General features: G+C 37.7%; 1 protein-coding gene across 3 annotated transcripts in view; it reads left to right on the plus strand.

The window, feature by feature from the left end:
- The window catches only part of THEMIS (thymocyte selection associated), a 191,282-nt gene that overhangs the window by 95,534 nt on the left and 82,316 nt on the right, over positions 1-13,432 (plus strand). For all 3 annotated transcript variants that reach the window (XM_028117032.2, XM_028117033.2, XM_028117034.2), the window contains exon 4: positions 6,966-8,014. In XM_028117032.2, coding sequence (XP_027972833.1) covers positions 6,966-8,014 — 1,049 coding nt within the window. The remainder of the gene's footprint in view (positions 1-6,965; positions 8,015-13,432) is intronic.

Here is a 13,432-nt window from a genome sequence, read left to right on the forward strand (position 1 = left end):
TCTCAAGGGGCAAAAAAAGGCTGACTTTTCATTGTGCTATGGCTTCTTAGGCACATAGGCTTTCCTTTTTCCATTCTGCCAAATTTTTGACCATTCTTCCATCCTGAGCTCTACCTACATTCCGTGTAAGGATTGCAGATGTCTTTTAGTTTCACTGAATCTTACTCTTTTTTTTTCTTTTTCTTTCTTCTTTTTGCCCTCATGGGAAATTTGAGAGGAAAGAAAGGTTGGAAAGCCACATACTTCACCTATAAACCTCACTACTTACTTAAACTAGTCCTAGCCCAGAGCTTTCCCTGGACCTAGTATAATCTTGAAAGAAGTGGTTGTTAATATTGCTAAAAGATAAGCATAATTTATAAACTATTTTTAATGAAACATAATCTTCAGTAATTTATAAATATATCAGAGTCAGTTTCTTATGTTTTTATTTTTATCTTCTCAATGCATGAGATAACGTGTTCAATATTGAATAAATCAAATAAACATGAATTAATGAATGAAGCAACTAAGATATTTGTTTCTGTGTATATATACTGCATAGTACAAAGTTCCTGTTTAGGTAACAAAGTTTTCTCACTCACCATATCCAGATTTGATTTATTATGATAATATATTTATGAATTTAATAGCTAAGGAGAATGAATATTCACTTCAGGGCACCAGAGTTGATATCACTTATATTTGTATTACAAGTTCAATTTTTCTTAGTGCTGCTTTTCCTAATGTGCCTATGAAAATATTGTGACTTAACATGATATTTAGAACCAATGAACACTTTAGGCCACTTCCATTTCATTTTCTTCCTTTAGGCAAGTAATCTTACTGCTAATAGAAATATCAAACAGCAAGAAGTATAAGATACAGTTTATATATTTATTTATTTATTCTTACACTACCAACTGTAAATATTTTACCAGTCAGCGTTCTCCAGAGAAATAGAGAGATTTATAACGCTATATGTAATTATATTGTAATATAAACAAAATTACATATTAATTAGTTAATTAATTAATTTTAAGGACTTGCCTCATGTAATTATGGGGGCTAATAAGTTCAACATCCATAGGACAGATTGGCAGGCTGTAAACTCAGGCAGAAGTTGATGCTGTAGTTTGAGGCAGCATTTTTTTCTTCTCTGGGAAACTCCAGCTTTTGCTTTTAAAGCCATCAAATGATTAGATGAGGCTCACCTATATTATAGAGGATAACATCCTTTACCCAGAGTCAACTGATTTAGATGTTAACCACATCTGCAAAATACCTTAGCAGAAACACCTAGAATTGTGTTTGATTAAGTAACTGGGTACTGTAGCCCAGTCAAGTTGATATATAAAAATAACCATCACAAAAATCAATGGAGAACACATGTTGACATGTATCATCCAGTATAAGAAAATGGCTGGTCACTTCCCATAGCTTTTATAAATTAAATAAAAATAGAAAAGGAAATGTATTACAAATAAACCCATATTAAACAAAAGTGTATTCATTTTAAATGACTCTTGATTTCTCAGTGAAGGTCATGATGATTTTTTTTTTCTGCTACAAATGTTAGAGAGCAACCCAAAAGGCACTTTCTCTATTCATAAATATAAACAACAGTAGAACCAGGGAAGAACTATCTAAAGAAAATGAAATTCACAGGAGAGTTTCTTTTAAGTTGAAATGAAGCTGAATAAATGGGGAAAAAAGATAATTCACAGAATATTCATAAAAAAAAGGTGAGACCAAATGGATGAACTATAAAGAAATTTTAACTTAAAAGCCTAGAATAAGGCAACATTTGGAAATTATTAGTGCATCCAATAATCACTATAAAGAGTATAATGTGATACAAGAATATAAACAATTCACTGAGCAATCAGATGTGAAAACACTTTTGAGAGGGGCGCCTGGGCGGTTCAGATGGTTAAGCGTCTGCTTTTGGCTCAGGTCATGATCTCATGCGGATTGATACCCGCATCGGGCTCCCTGCTTGGCGGGGAGCCTGCTTCTCCCTCTACCTCTACTGTTCCCCCTGCTTGTGCTCTCTTGCTCTCTCTGTCAAATAAATAAATAAAATCTTAAAAAAAAACACTTTTGAGAAAAATAGAATATAATCTTGGAAAGTAAATGACAAAGAAATCAAACAGAAAGTGAAAATTTCCAACAAATATAAGAATTATTATTATTAGATAATAACGTGGGAGGAACTAGCAATTGAGAGAAACTACAGGGCTAGAATTGACAAAACTTGTTTAAAAAAAATATGAGGGGCAATCATCTCTTAGGGCTTTTTGGCTGGGCCTGAGAATTAAACTGACTTATTAGACAGATTAAATAGGGAAAGGCAGACAGATTTACGTGTTTTATGTGAAAGGTGAGCCCTCAAAAGGGAATGAAGACTCCTCAAATGGCAAAACCTACATGCTTTTATATTGGTTTGAATAAAAGAGGCAACTGCAGAGAAGTAACTAAACTATGTAGGGAGGCTGAAGAAAGGTAAGAATTATTTCAACAAGGTCTGTTTTGACAGAATTCACTTGGCTTTAACTCCCTGTAGAAGGATGTTTCTTTTCTCCTGATAATAGGGAGGGCATCTTTCACATGGGTGTTTTATCTCTTGTTTTCAGGAGGAAAAGGAAGCATTAGAATACTCTTCTTGCACCTGCTGTTTTTCAAGTGCCTTTAGCTCAAAATAATCTTGATGCCAAAGTGATTTATTTTGGGGTGGCATTTTCTGCCACCCTTGACTTTTGAAGGATAATTTTGCTGGAGGCAGAATACTAGGTTGGTGGGTTTCTTTTTCTTTTAACACTTTAAGTATGCCACCTATTCTCTTCTTGCTTGAATAGTTTCTGAAGAGAAGTACAATCTAATTTTTATCCTTCTTCCTCTAGAGATAAGATTTTTTTTCTTCTGGCTTCTTCAGGTTTTCTCCTTTTCTTTGATTTTCTACAGTTTGAATATGATATGCCTAGGTGAAGTTTTTTTGGTATTTATCATGCTTACTGTTCTCTAAGCTTCCTCAATTTTGGAAAATTCTTCACCACTATTACTTCAAATATTGTTTCTGTTCCTTTCTTTCTTGTTTTCCTTTTGGCATCCCTGTGGTGTGCATGTTACACCTTTTGTAGTTAGCCCACAGTGCTTAGATATTCTGTCCCATTTTTTGCTTTTCAGTTAAGGGAAGTTTCTATTGATAAATCTTGGTATATCTTCAAGCTCACTGATTCTTTCCTTAGCCATGTCCAGTCTAGTGATGAACCAATCAAAGTCATTCTTCGTATCTGTTATTATGTTTTTAACACCTAACATTTCCTTCTAATTCTTTACAAAAGTTTCCATCTCTCTGCTTACATTACCCATCTTTTCTGTCATTTTCTTCCATTAGAGATCTTAGCATATTAATCATATTCTAAATTCCCAGTCTGAAAATTCCAAAATCTCTGCATATCTGAGTTTGGCTTTGTCTCTTCAGACTATGCTGTTTGTTTGCCTTTTAATATACTTCGTAATTTTTTGTTGAAAGCTAGACATGTATCAGATAAAAGAAACTGAGGCAAATAAGCCTTTAATGTGAGATTTTATGTTCATCTAGCTGTGAGTTAGTCGATGTTTACAGTTTTCTGTATCTGTAGGTGTCAGAGGCTAAAATTTTATTCAGTGTCCTTGTTTTTTGTCTCCTCTGTTGTCTTTTCTAGAGGCCGCTTCTTAAACAGAAATATAAATGCTTCAGTTGTAATCCCCCATTATTATACAGAAGTCTTATTGATATGGTTAATAAGGTGTAAGGGAGGAAATGCATTCTATAATCCTGTATTTAGGTCTGAGTCTTTTAGTTGCCCCGTGACCTTCACAAGTGCTTCTCAGCTTTCTTCCACATGCCTCCTTAAGTGAGATAGAATATTGGCAAGTGGGGGCTGGAGGTGGGTATTTCCTTTCCCCCATGTGGAAAGATAGAGGAAGTTATACTTGGGTATTTCCCTTCCCCTACATCAGTTAAACTCTGGTAAAACCCAGATTGGTTAGACTGTGGTAAAATACTTTTCCTTGAGGGCAAACCTTTTTTAAGGAAAACTGAATTCTCTGACTTTTTCCATTACCCTGCCAGAAGCATGAGGGGATTTTTCTCTGATCTTCACCCTAAGAACTTGGTGGTGCTCTTGGGAATAAACAAGAGAATGTGGGAGGATCCTGCTAAACTTGGACCCCAGAAGTTTTATCCCTCAAGCTTATCTAGGCTTTGTCTCCAGCAAGTAGTCAATTACTCTTAAAGTGTTCTTACTAGTTGTTTAATCCAGTGGTGGTTTCTGCTCCCAATAAGCTGTAAGTCTATGTTCATCTATTTCTCTCATTTTGGGGGTGGATGGTTTGCCCTGTAACCTCAATCTTCTGATGGATCAAAGAAGAGTTGTTGATTTTTACCACATGTACTATTTTTCCTTATTGGATCTTCTAAGGCGTGTTCACTATGATTATTTTTATACCTTAAAATGTCTAGATTGTTGTTTCATAGAAATTAAACAGTGAAAGTAAAGATAGTTATTGCACTGAATAAGCCATTGAGTAAGATAAACTACAACCTAAAGGGGCATGTTTTAAATGATATATACAATACCTTCTATGATATATAGCAGGAGCATTAGCAGTAGAAATTTATTTTTCCCAATGAACTTTTATGTGGAACTCTACTTATTTATAGATCACATCCTTTAAGGCTCAATCAAGGACATCGTTCTGGCAGTAGTTTTTCCTTTATTCAATTCATGTATTTAGTACCTATTGTGTGCCAGGCAACATTCGAGACATTGGGATATATTGGTCAACAAAATATAGTGCCCAAATATAGATTGGGATCTAGGTTACACTAGGGTCCCTATGTTCTGATGGATCAATATAGAGCTCCCAGAAAGTCCTTAATGACATCCATTCTACCAGTGTTTAACTGTTGCCTCAACTTGAGAAATGGCATGAGCTTATGATGCTTACCTAGTGCTAGTTCTACAATTCTTAAACCTCATTCATTTCTATCCAACTTGTTGAGATTTTAGAGTTTTTAAAATTACCTTGGGATGCAGGGAAGCCCGTGGCAACAATCTTAAAAGTTTGGGTATGTGGGGCATGTGGGTGGCTCAGTCGGTTAAGCATCTGCCTTCAGCTCAGGTCATGATCCCAGGGTCCTAGGATAGAGTCCTTCATTGGGCTCTCTGCTCAGCAGAGAGCCTGCCTCTCCCTCTCCCTCTGCCTGCCACTCCCCCTGCTTGTGCTCTTTCTCTGTGTCAAATAAGTAAATAAGTAAATAAATAAATAAATAAAATCTTAAAAAATTTAGGTATGCTAAACTTTATACAATGAATTGATGAAGTGTTCTTTTAGTCTTCTTTTTATTTTTTAAATGAAGAATTTTTACAGATCTTCATCCTCTAGACAGCCATTGATTTTTTTTCTGTCCTCTATTCAAGAATATAAAATAATACTTTTTATTTCTTTTTTTTAAAGGTTTTATTTATTCATTTGAGAGAAAGAGAGAGAGAGAGTGCACACAAGCAGGGGGATAGTCAGAGGGAGAAGGAGAGGGAGAAGCAGGCTCCCTGCTTAGCAGGGACTTAACATGGGGCTCCATCCCAAGACCTGGAGATCATGACCTGAGCCGAAGGCAGACGCTTAACCATCTGAGCCACCTAGGCACCCCTAAAATAATGCTTTTTCATGTTATGTCTTCAGGAACTCTGTTACACAACATGTGCAAGTAATATGACACAAATTATAAAGTTGCAGTTTCCAGATGCTGCATAAAATTAATAATATAAAAAGTAATAGCACAGGTAATGCTTTTAAAGAGGAAATTCTGTTTTTAAAATCTTCCAAATTATTTGTTTTCAAAAGCATGCAAGGAAGAAAGTGTATTGACAGAAGGGTGGCTGGAGATATTGGGAAACAACAGTGGATTGTGAAAATGCTATAAAACATTACATGGTAGGAAATTGTCGAGAAAATATAAACCTTTATACAACCCTGTTAATAGTAACTTTATTTCTAGTTCAAGACCATTATAACAATCTATGTGGGATAGTACATGTAGAGCAGATAATTAATTTTAGGACAATATTTTCAGTGTCTCTGTAGTCTCAAACAAAGACTTCTAGGATAGAGGGTGCTTAGAAAGAATTTGAGATTTATTAGTCCCCAGTGCCACATTAGGCAAAGAATACATTGGTAAGCACCCTGCCAGCATACCTAAGGCTCCTGAATGGCTCCTCTGACTGGGACCCATCCTGTGATGCTCCCTTTTCTATCCAGGTTAATGGAACATCAGTGGAGAAAGAATAACTTTCACATTGGAAAAGGATTGCATCTTGTTGTTCACTTCCATATATTAATCTTAAGTACCTTATATCCCATGATCTTGCAGTGTTGTTCTGCAGGAGGATAGAATTTTGTGTAAAGAATGTATGTCTTGGGCCTTATGCAGGAAGGGTCTTACTTGAGGTATTGAAACTTTCTTCTAAGATAATTTCGTATATTATGGCTAGAGCTCAAGGGCATGACTTCAGATATTATAAACCTTCTGAAAAAGATATATACACACAGATATACATTTATAAATATGCACATATATTTATCTATGTTATGTGTGATAAAGCTATTTTAAAAAACAGGAGAATGATTAACTCTAGAATCAGGAGAATGGTTATCCTTGGGTTGTAGTGAGGAAGGTGAAATTTTGATAAGCTTCATAGGGCTCCGAGGGACAGGTTAATATCTCTTTTTTAAGCTGAGCAGTGAGTTTATGGGTGTTGATTTTACATATGATCTACTTCATTTTAAAATGTGAAAAAAAGAAAGTCACACATAAGAAATATCATGGACATCTGATTTTTTTAAGTGGAATTTATCTATGGCACCAGGAGAGACTCTAATACTTTATCAGAGCAACATTGTGATGGACAAAATATCATAGTCTTTTTTTTTTCTTTCAGTCCGAAAGGATATAGTCCGCATCCTCCCCAGTTTAGATGTTGAAGTCAAAGACATTACTGACAGTTACGATGCCAACTGGTTTCTTCAGCTATTATCTACACAAGATCTCTTTGAAATGACCAGTAAGGAGTTCCCCATAGTGGCTGAAGTCATAGAGGCACCTCAAGGAAAGGAGCTTCCCAGAAGCATTTTACAGCCTGGGAAGACCATTGTGATTCACAAAAAGTACCAGGCATCGAGGATCTTAGCTTCAGAAATTCGAAGCAATTTTCCTAAAAGGCACTTCTTGATCCCCACTAGCTATAAAGGCAAATTCAAGCGGCGACCCCGGGAGTTCCCAACTGCCTATGACCTTGAGATAGCAAAGAGTGAAAAGGAGCCTCTCCACGTGGTGGCCACCAAAGCCTTTCATCCCCCTCATGATGAGCTGTCATCTGTATCTGTTGGGGACCAGTTTCTAGTGCATCACTCACAGACAACTGAAGTCCTTTGTGAGGGAATCAAAAAAGTGGTGAATGTTCTGGCCTGTGAAAAAATCCTCAAAAAATCCTATGAGGCAACACTGCTCCCTTTGTACATGGAAGGAGGTTTCGTAGAGGTGATTCATGATAAGAAACAGTACCAGATTTCTGAGCTCTGTGCGCAGTTCCGCTTGCCCTTCAACGTGAAGGTATCTGTGAGAGATCTTTCCATTGAAGAAGACATTTTGGCTGCTACACCAGGACTGCGGTTGGAGGAAGCTATCACAGACTCCTATCTACTTATAAGTGGCTTTGCCAACCCCAGGGAGTGCTGGGAAATTCCTGTCAGCCGCTTAAATATGACTGTTCAGTTAGTTAATAGTTTTTCTAGGGACACAGGATCAGTTCTAGTCAGGACTCTGGTTGAAGAGATCACCGAAGAACAGTATTACATGATGCGAAGATATGAAGGCTCTTTCTCCCACCCCCCACCTCGCCCTCCCAAACATCCCTCAGTGGAGGAAACAAAGTTAACCCCGCTCACCTTAGCAGAGAACAGGGCTGTGGGTCTGCCTAAGTCTCCCAAGGTAAGGCTATGATTTTGTAGTTTTTCCTTTTTAGCATTTTTCTTGAGGCAATTTATTTCAAGTCTCTTCCGAGTTTCTTTTTTGCTTACTTTTCTTTCTTTCATGCCATATTTGAAATGAGTCTTTCTGATGCACAGTAGATGAATGAACATCAACAGAGCATAAGCTGTTGCAACATTTTGTATTTTGATGCTTAACCAGTAGATATGACAAAAAGTTTGTATTGAATTAGAAATAGCAGGGATGACATTTGGATATGATGACCCAAATTGCTGTCTCAATGGGTTTTGGTAATTAGGAATGTTTTATAAGGTGCCTCAGAAGCAAATCTCTTTTATTTTGGAAGTGCTGTTCTTTTTTCTAGGTAGAGTTGTTTTAATACTTCATCCGGGAAATGAGCATACAATAAGCTCCCTTCTTCGGGGGAGTTTACCAGTAGCATGCATCTATAACACATGTCTTCATTTTGTTTTATGTGCAGAAAGATGTAAAAATATCTTGGCAGAACTGTGTGTGAGCATATGAGCATCTGCCCACATTCTGCCTATCTGAGGATTGTAATCTTTAACAGTTCTATTGAAAAACAAAATCAATAAAATTGCAGACAGTGTGAGATCATAACAGAATCAACAACTCCATAACCATTGGAAAGGTTTTGGGAGGGGAGGGGTTTCAGCTTCATTTCCCCTTGAAGTCTTTGCCTCTTGAAAACTGCCTGCTGAGTACCTGGAAAGCACTTGCCCTGACACCATGGAGTGTAGGTCGTTTATCTGGCCCCCAGTGGTTCTGTGGTGTGTGGAAGGAGTGCGTTCTGGCCTGGCAGATGTTGTGCTAGCAGCTTGGGGAAACAAAGCAATTAGTAAAACAAAGAGAGATGCTGTGTTGACTCTCTATACTCAGGAATGATAGCAGCCTCGGGCTTCAAGTATGTGGGTATGAAAATACTTTTAATTCTACATTTCAAAGATTGCATTCTGAGTGTGTGCTGGATAAATCCAGTAACAATCTTCAAACTCATCTTCAGAAAAAAGATAAAAGCAGCAGAAATTTCCTTTCCAGAAAAAAATGATCTCGACGGGGTCATTTTAAATTAAACAATTGTTCCCAAATAATGTTGATTAACAGACTGCTATTAATGTCGAAAGTGTCTAGCTTCTCCTGTTTAATATATTTTTATTGCTGAATGGAATGATGTGAGAGATGGAATGATGGTCTCATTCTTAGTGGTAGGCAGAATAATAACCCCCCACACCCTCCCAAGATGTTCATGCCTAAACTTCCAGAACCAGTGAATATGTTACATTAGATGGCAAAAGAGACTTTTTACATGTGCTTAAAATTAAGGACTTTGAGATGAGGAGATTATTCTGGATTAACCAGATAGGTCCCACTTAATCACAGATCCTTAAAGAACCTTTCCCAGTTGAGGTCAGGGTCAGAGAGAGATGTGACTCAGGGGAATGGTCACAGAGAGACAGTGTTGCTGCCTTTGAAGATGAAGGAAGGGAGAATTGAGTCAAGGGATGCAGATGTCTCTAGAAAGTTAAGAAAACATTCTCCCCTAAAGCCTCCAGAAAGGAACACAGCTCTGCTGTGGTTTTGGGATATAGGTGAGGTTCGGTGGAGTGAGGTCCTGAGCTGACAACCAAGAAAGATTCAGCCAGCCTTCTGTTCAACTCTGTCAACACCTTCATTTTAGCCAGTGAGACTTATGTAGGATTTCTGACTTACAGAAATGTCAGATAATAAATTTGTATTGTTTAGGGCACCATGTTTATGTTACAGCAGCAGTAGAAAGCTAATATAAGACAGAAGTTGAGCAGGAGGAATAAGTAAAAACTTTACATAAAAAGATCTATATTTAAGTTAGAACTTGTTTTTTTGGCAAAATGACTTTTCCTTTTTCTTTTTAAAGAATTTATTAGCTCATGTACCCATGGAGAACCTAAGGGTACAGCTAAACTTCAGGGACAGTTGGAAGCAGTATTTTGAACATGGCCAAAGTGAGTCTTGCTTTTCATCACAGAGTTATTTTCACAGACTAGTTTTATTCATACAGGGCACACTGCGATGATGGTTCCAGCATCATTTAGTCTCACCACTTGATAAAAATGTCATCTCTTTGTTTGTTTTCAGCTTAAAAAAAGGGGGGCTTTGGAGCACATGCTCATTTCCCGGTTCAATCAATTCATTGGCTGCTCCAATTTACAGCCAAGATTGTCTCAAATGGTAGAGGTAAGTGTGAAGTATGTGAAGATCTGGAGATGTCCATTACAATCAGAAAGGAAGGAGTCGAAAATCCTAAACTACTAAGAAAGCATTCATAGAAAAAAATAGGTTAAAAGTTTTAAAAATGCCATTTCACAGAATGTCAGATGAAAATGATCCAAGTGTTTTATTTGGAGAGAAACTCACAAAACAAGTTACACCTAGGTTACTGACTTGGAGAAACCTCCAGACCCCTCCTGAGTTTCTCCTTTACTCACACAACTGCCATACTCACAATACTTCCGACACCAGATATGTGAGGTTTCTGACACAAAGCAGTTTGTTGACACCAAGTGGGTGTTCTACAACTTAACTCAATTCTGAAACTACTTACTTGGAGATAGTGTCAGATCCCACGTGTTAAGGTCTCAGTCCCTCAAGTCTGCCCCCCACTTCAGATACTATTTGCAAGTAGTAGGTCCTCAGGTTACCTACAACTTCTGTCTGAGAAGGCTACAAATTCCCACAAGCCCCTCATCAGGTTTAGTGAATTCCCTAGCACAGCTCAGAGAACTCAGGGATTGGGTTTACTAGTTTATTAAAGGATATGATAAAGGATACAGATGAACAGTCAGAGGAAGAGATACACAGGGCAAGGTCTGGTAGGGTCCTGAACATAGGATCTTCTGTCCTGTACAGTTGGGATACACTACCCTCCTGGTATATGGATATGTTTGCTAACCTGGAAGCTCTCCAAACCCCATACTTTTGGGATTCTTGTGGAGGCTTCCTCACATAGGGATGATCAGTTATTAACTCCATTTCTAGTCCCTCTCTGCTCTCTGGAGAATTCGAGTGGACAGTGGGGGAAGGGCTGAAAATTCCAAGCTTCTAATTATGGGGTGATTTTTCTGGTGACCAGCCTCTATCCAGAAGCCCACCCAGAGTCACCTCATTAGAACAAAAAAATATTCCTATTACCCAGGAAATTCCAAGGGATTTAGGAACTCTGTGTCAGGAACCAAGGATAGAGACCAGTATATATATTTTCTAGTATCTCACAGTTACTAAAATAAAACTAATGCAATCTTTGACTCAATTCATATGTGTAGGATTCCAGATCAACTGAATAATTCCTAGCTCCTTGTTCTCTGGTCAGACCCCACATGGATTCTTTTGTCTATTTCTGAGTCTCACTTTTTTTTTTTAAGGTTTATGTATTTCAAAGAGAGAGAGAGAGAGAGAGAGTGCACAAGCAGGAGGGGCAGAGGGAAAGAGAAAACCTCAAGCAGTCTCCATGCTGAGCATGGAGCCTGATGTGGGGCTCGACCTCATGACCCTGAGATCATGATCTGAGCCAAAACCAAGAGTCAGATGCTCAACTGATTGTGCCACCCAGGTGCCCCTCTGAATCCCACTTCAAAGAATATTGATAATAGAAGTTTGTTAAATGTTGAGTCATTTATTAAGATTTTAAAAAGTCCAGGAGACATTTTCATCTGAGAAATAATTGAGGGAACTAAGGGATTGTCTAAACCTGAATGACTTGGTGCTGGGTGATACTGTTGTATACATTTAAAGTGCTACTCTGTGGCAAAGAGTGCATTCTGATTTTCTATTACAACATTGGCTGAGTCAAAGGGAAGACAGTTTTAGTGTAATATGTGGGAATAGGTTCCTTGTCCCCTAAAAGGTGAAAGCAGAAGCTAGGAAACCCTAGTTCAGTGATGTCATCAGGACACTTGTGCTCGGTTGAAAGTTTATCAGTCAGTTGAGAAGGGTCTATAATTCTTTGTTTATAATTAGTTTCATCAATGCTAGTGTAGTGTGGTAGACAAAGAAATATATTTTCTCTGAAATCACTTTAAAATGGCAGAGAATGCTATAATTTACCTGTGCTCAGACCTACTGACCTCATTTTTCAACACTTTTTCTTACCATGAAGATAGAAATCTGCTTAGTGGATCATTTGTGGAATATAAACAGAAGCTCTGTCAGTTTCTGCATGATCTACTTGAAAAGTCTTACAACCTACTATTTCTTATCATCACAGTGTCATCCTTTCATATATTTCTTTTATGTTTCTTCTGATATCTACATTGAAGCTCTTCTATCTATGTATGCTTTTAGAAGTGATTGGTTAAAACGCTTTTTATACTCCACAGGCCAGAAACAGCCGTTGAAAACAAGCCTCTAAGATTCTGACTTGCATATAGAATATTGTTTTAAATTCGGAGAACAATTTGTAAGGGCTGTTCAGAGTTTAAATATTCAAACCCACTTAACTCCTTAAAATACCTTATTCTACATGTAAAGAAGAGTATCAGATCCTCCTTATGTAAATTTACGTATGCCTTCCCAGTGGGTCATTGCTTTTCCTAGGTCATTTCTTGCACCGTGAAACAACAGGACGGATGGATGCATGTGCTACCTGAGAGTATAGGTATCCACTGCCAGTGATGAACCCTACAGGTTCATCTTTAGAAATTAAGAATATATGAGGACATGTTATAGAAACTAGGATAAATAGAAAAAACTGTTTTTCAGGGTAGAATTGCAAGTGCTCTCTCTAGCTTGAGCAATGGCCTAGAATAAGAAAGGCTCAATTGTAGTAGCACTTGAGAATTATAATATGGATATGATCAGGGCAGATGTAGGGTATGTGTGGGGTAGATATCACCAGAGATATCTCGAGGCCTAGGAAGTTTTACATGGAAGGACTTTATTGTCATTTTGAAAACATGATAGCCGTTAGGGGGAATAATGGATGGGGTCTGAACAAAGGGATGAGAATGTCCTGAGTAACCCCTCAACATTCCTTTTGAGCTTATGACAATGTAGACATAACATCTTTAGGATCTTTGCATTCTGTTTCTTAATCAGATGAGAACAGTGTTATAAAATGACTAAGTAAATGGCTGGGCTTAAAATTGTTTTCTAAATGCGAGTGTTGTGGGGCAGACTCTCCTTTCCTGAGGGTTATTTCCTATGTCAGAAGTAGTTTCAGATAGTTTGAAAGAACATGTACTCACTGGGGTTTTTGCCTGTCGTGGATATATATGGCTATGACTTCTGAGTGCCACACAGGAGAAATGTAACTTCTGTATTCTGATGAAAGGGCCTATAACCAGATAGAAAAACAAACCTTTGGTTGAAAGATGAGGTGTTCCACTCCTTCAGAGACTTCACCTGGGACCAGAAATCTTGCAT

The sequence above is a fragment of the Eumetopias jubatus genome, unplaced genomic scaffold (genome assembly GCF_037043125.1).
Source record: "Eumetopias jubatus isolate StellerSeaLion01/CBP00866 unplaced genomic scaffold, mEumJub1_p1.0 scaffold_6, whole genome shotgun sequence".
Lineage (NCBI taxonomy): Eukaryota > Metazoa > Chordata > Mammalia > Carnivora > Otariidae > Eumetopias > Eumetopias jubatus.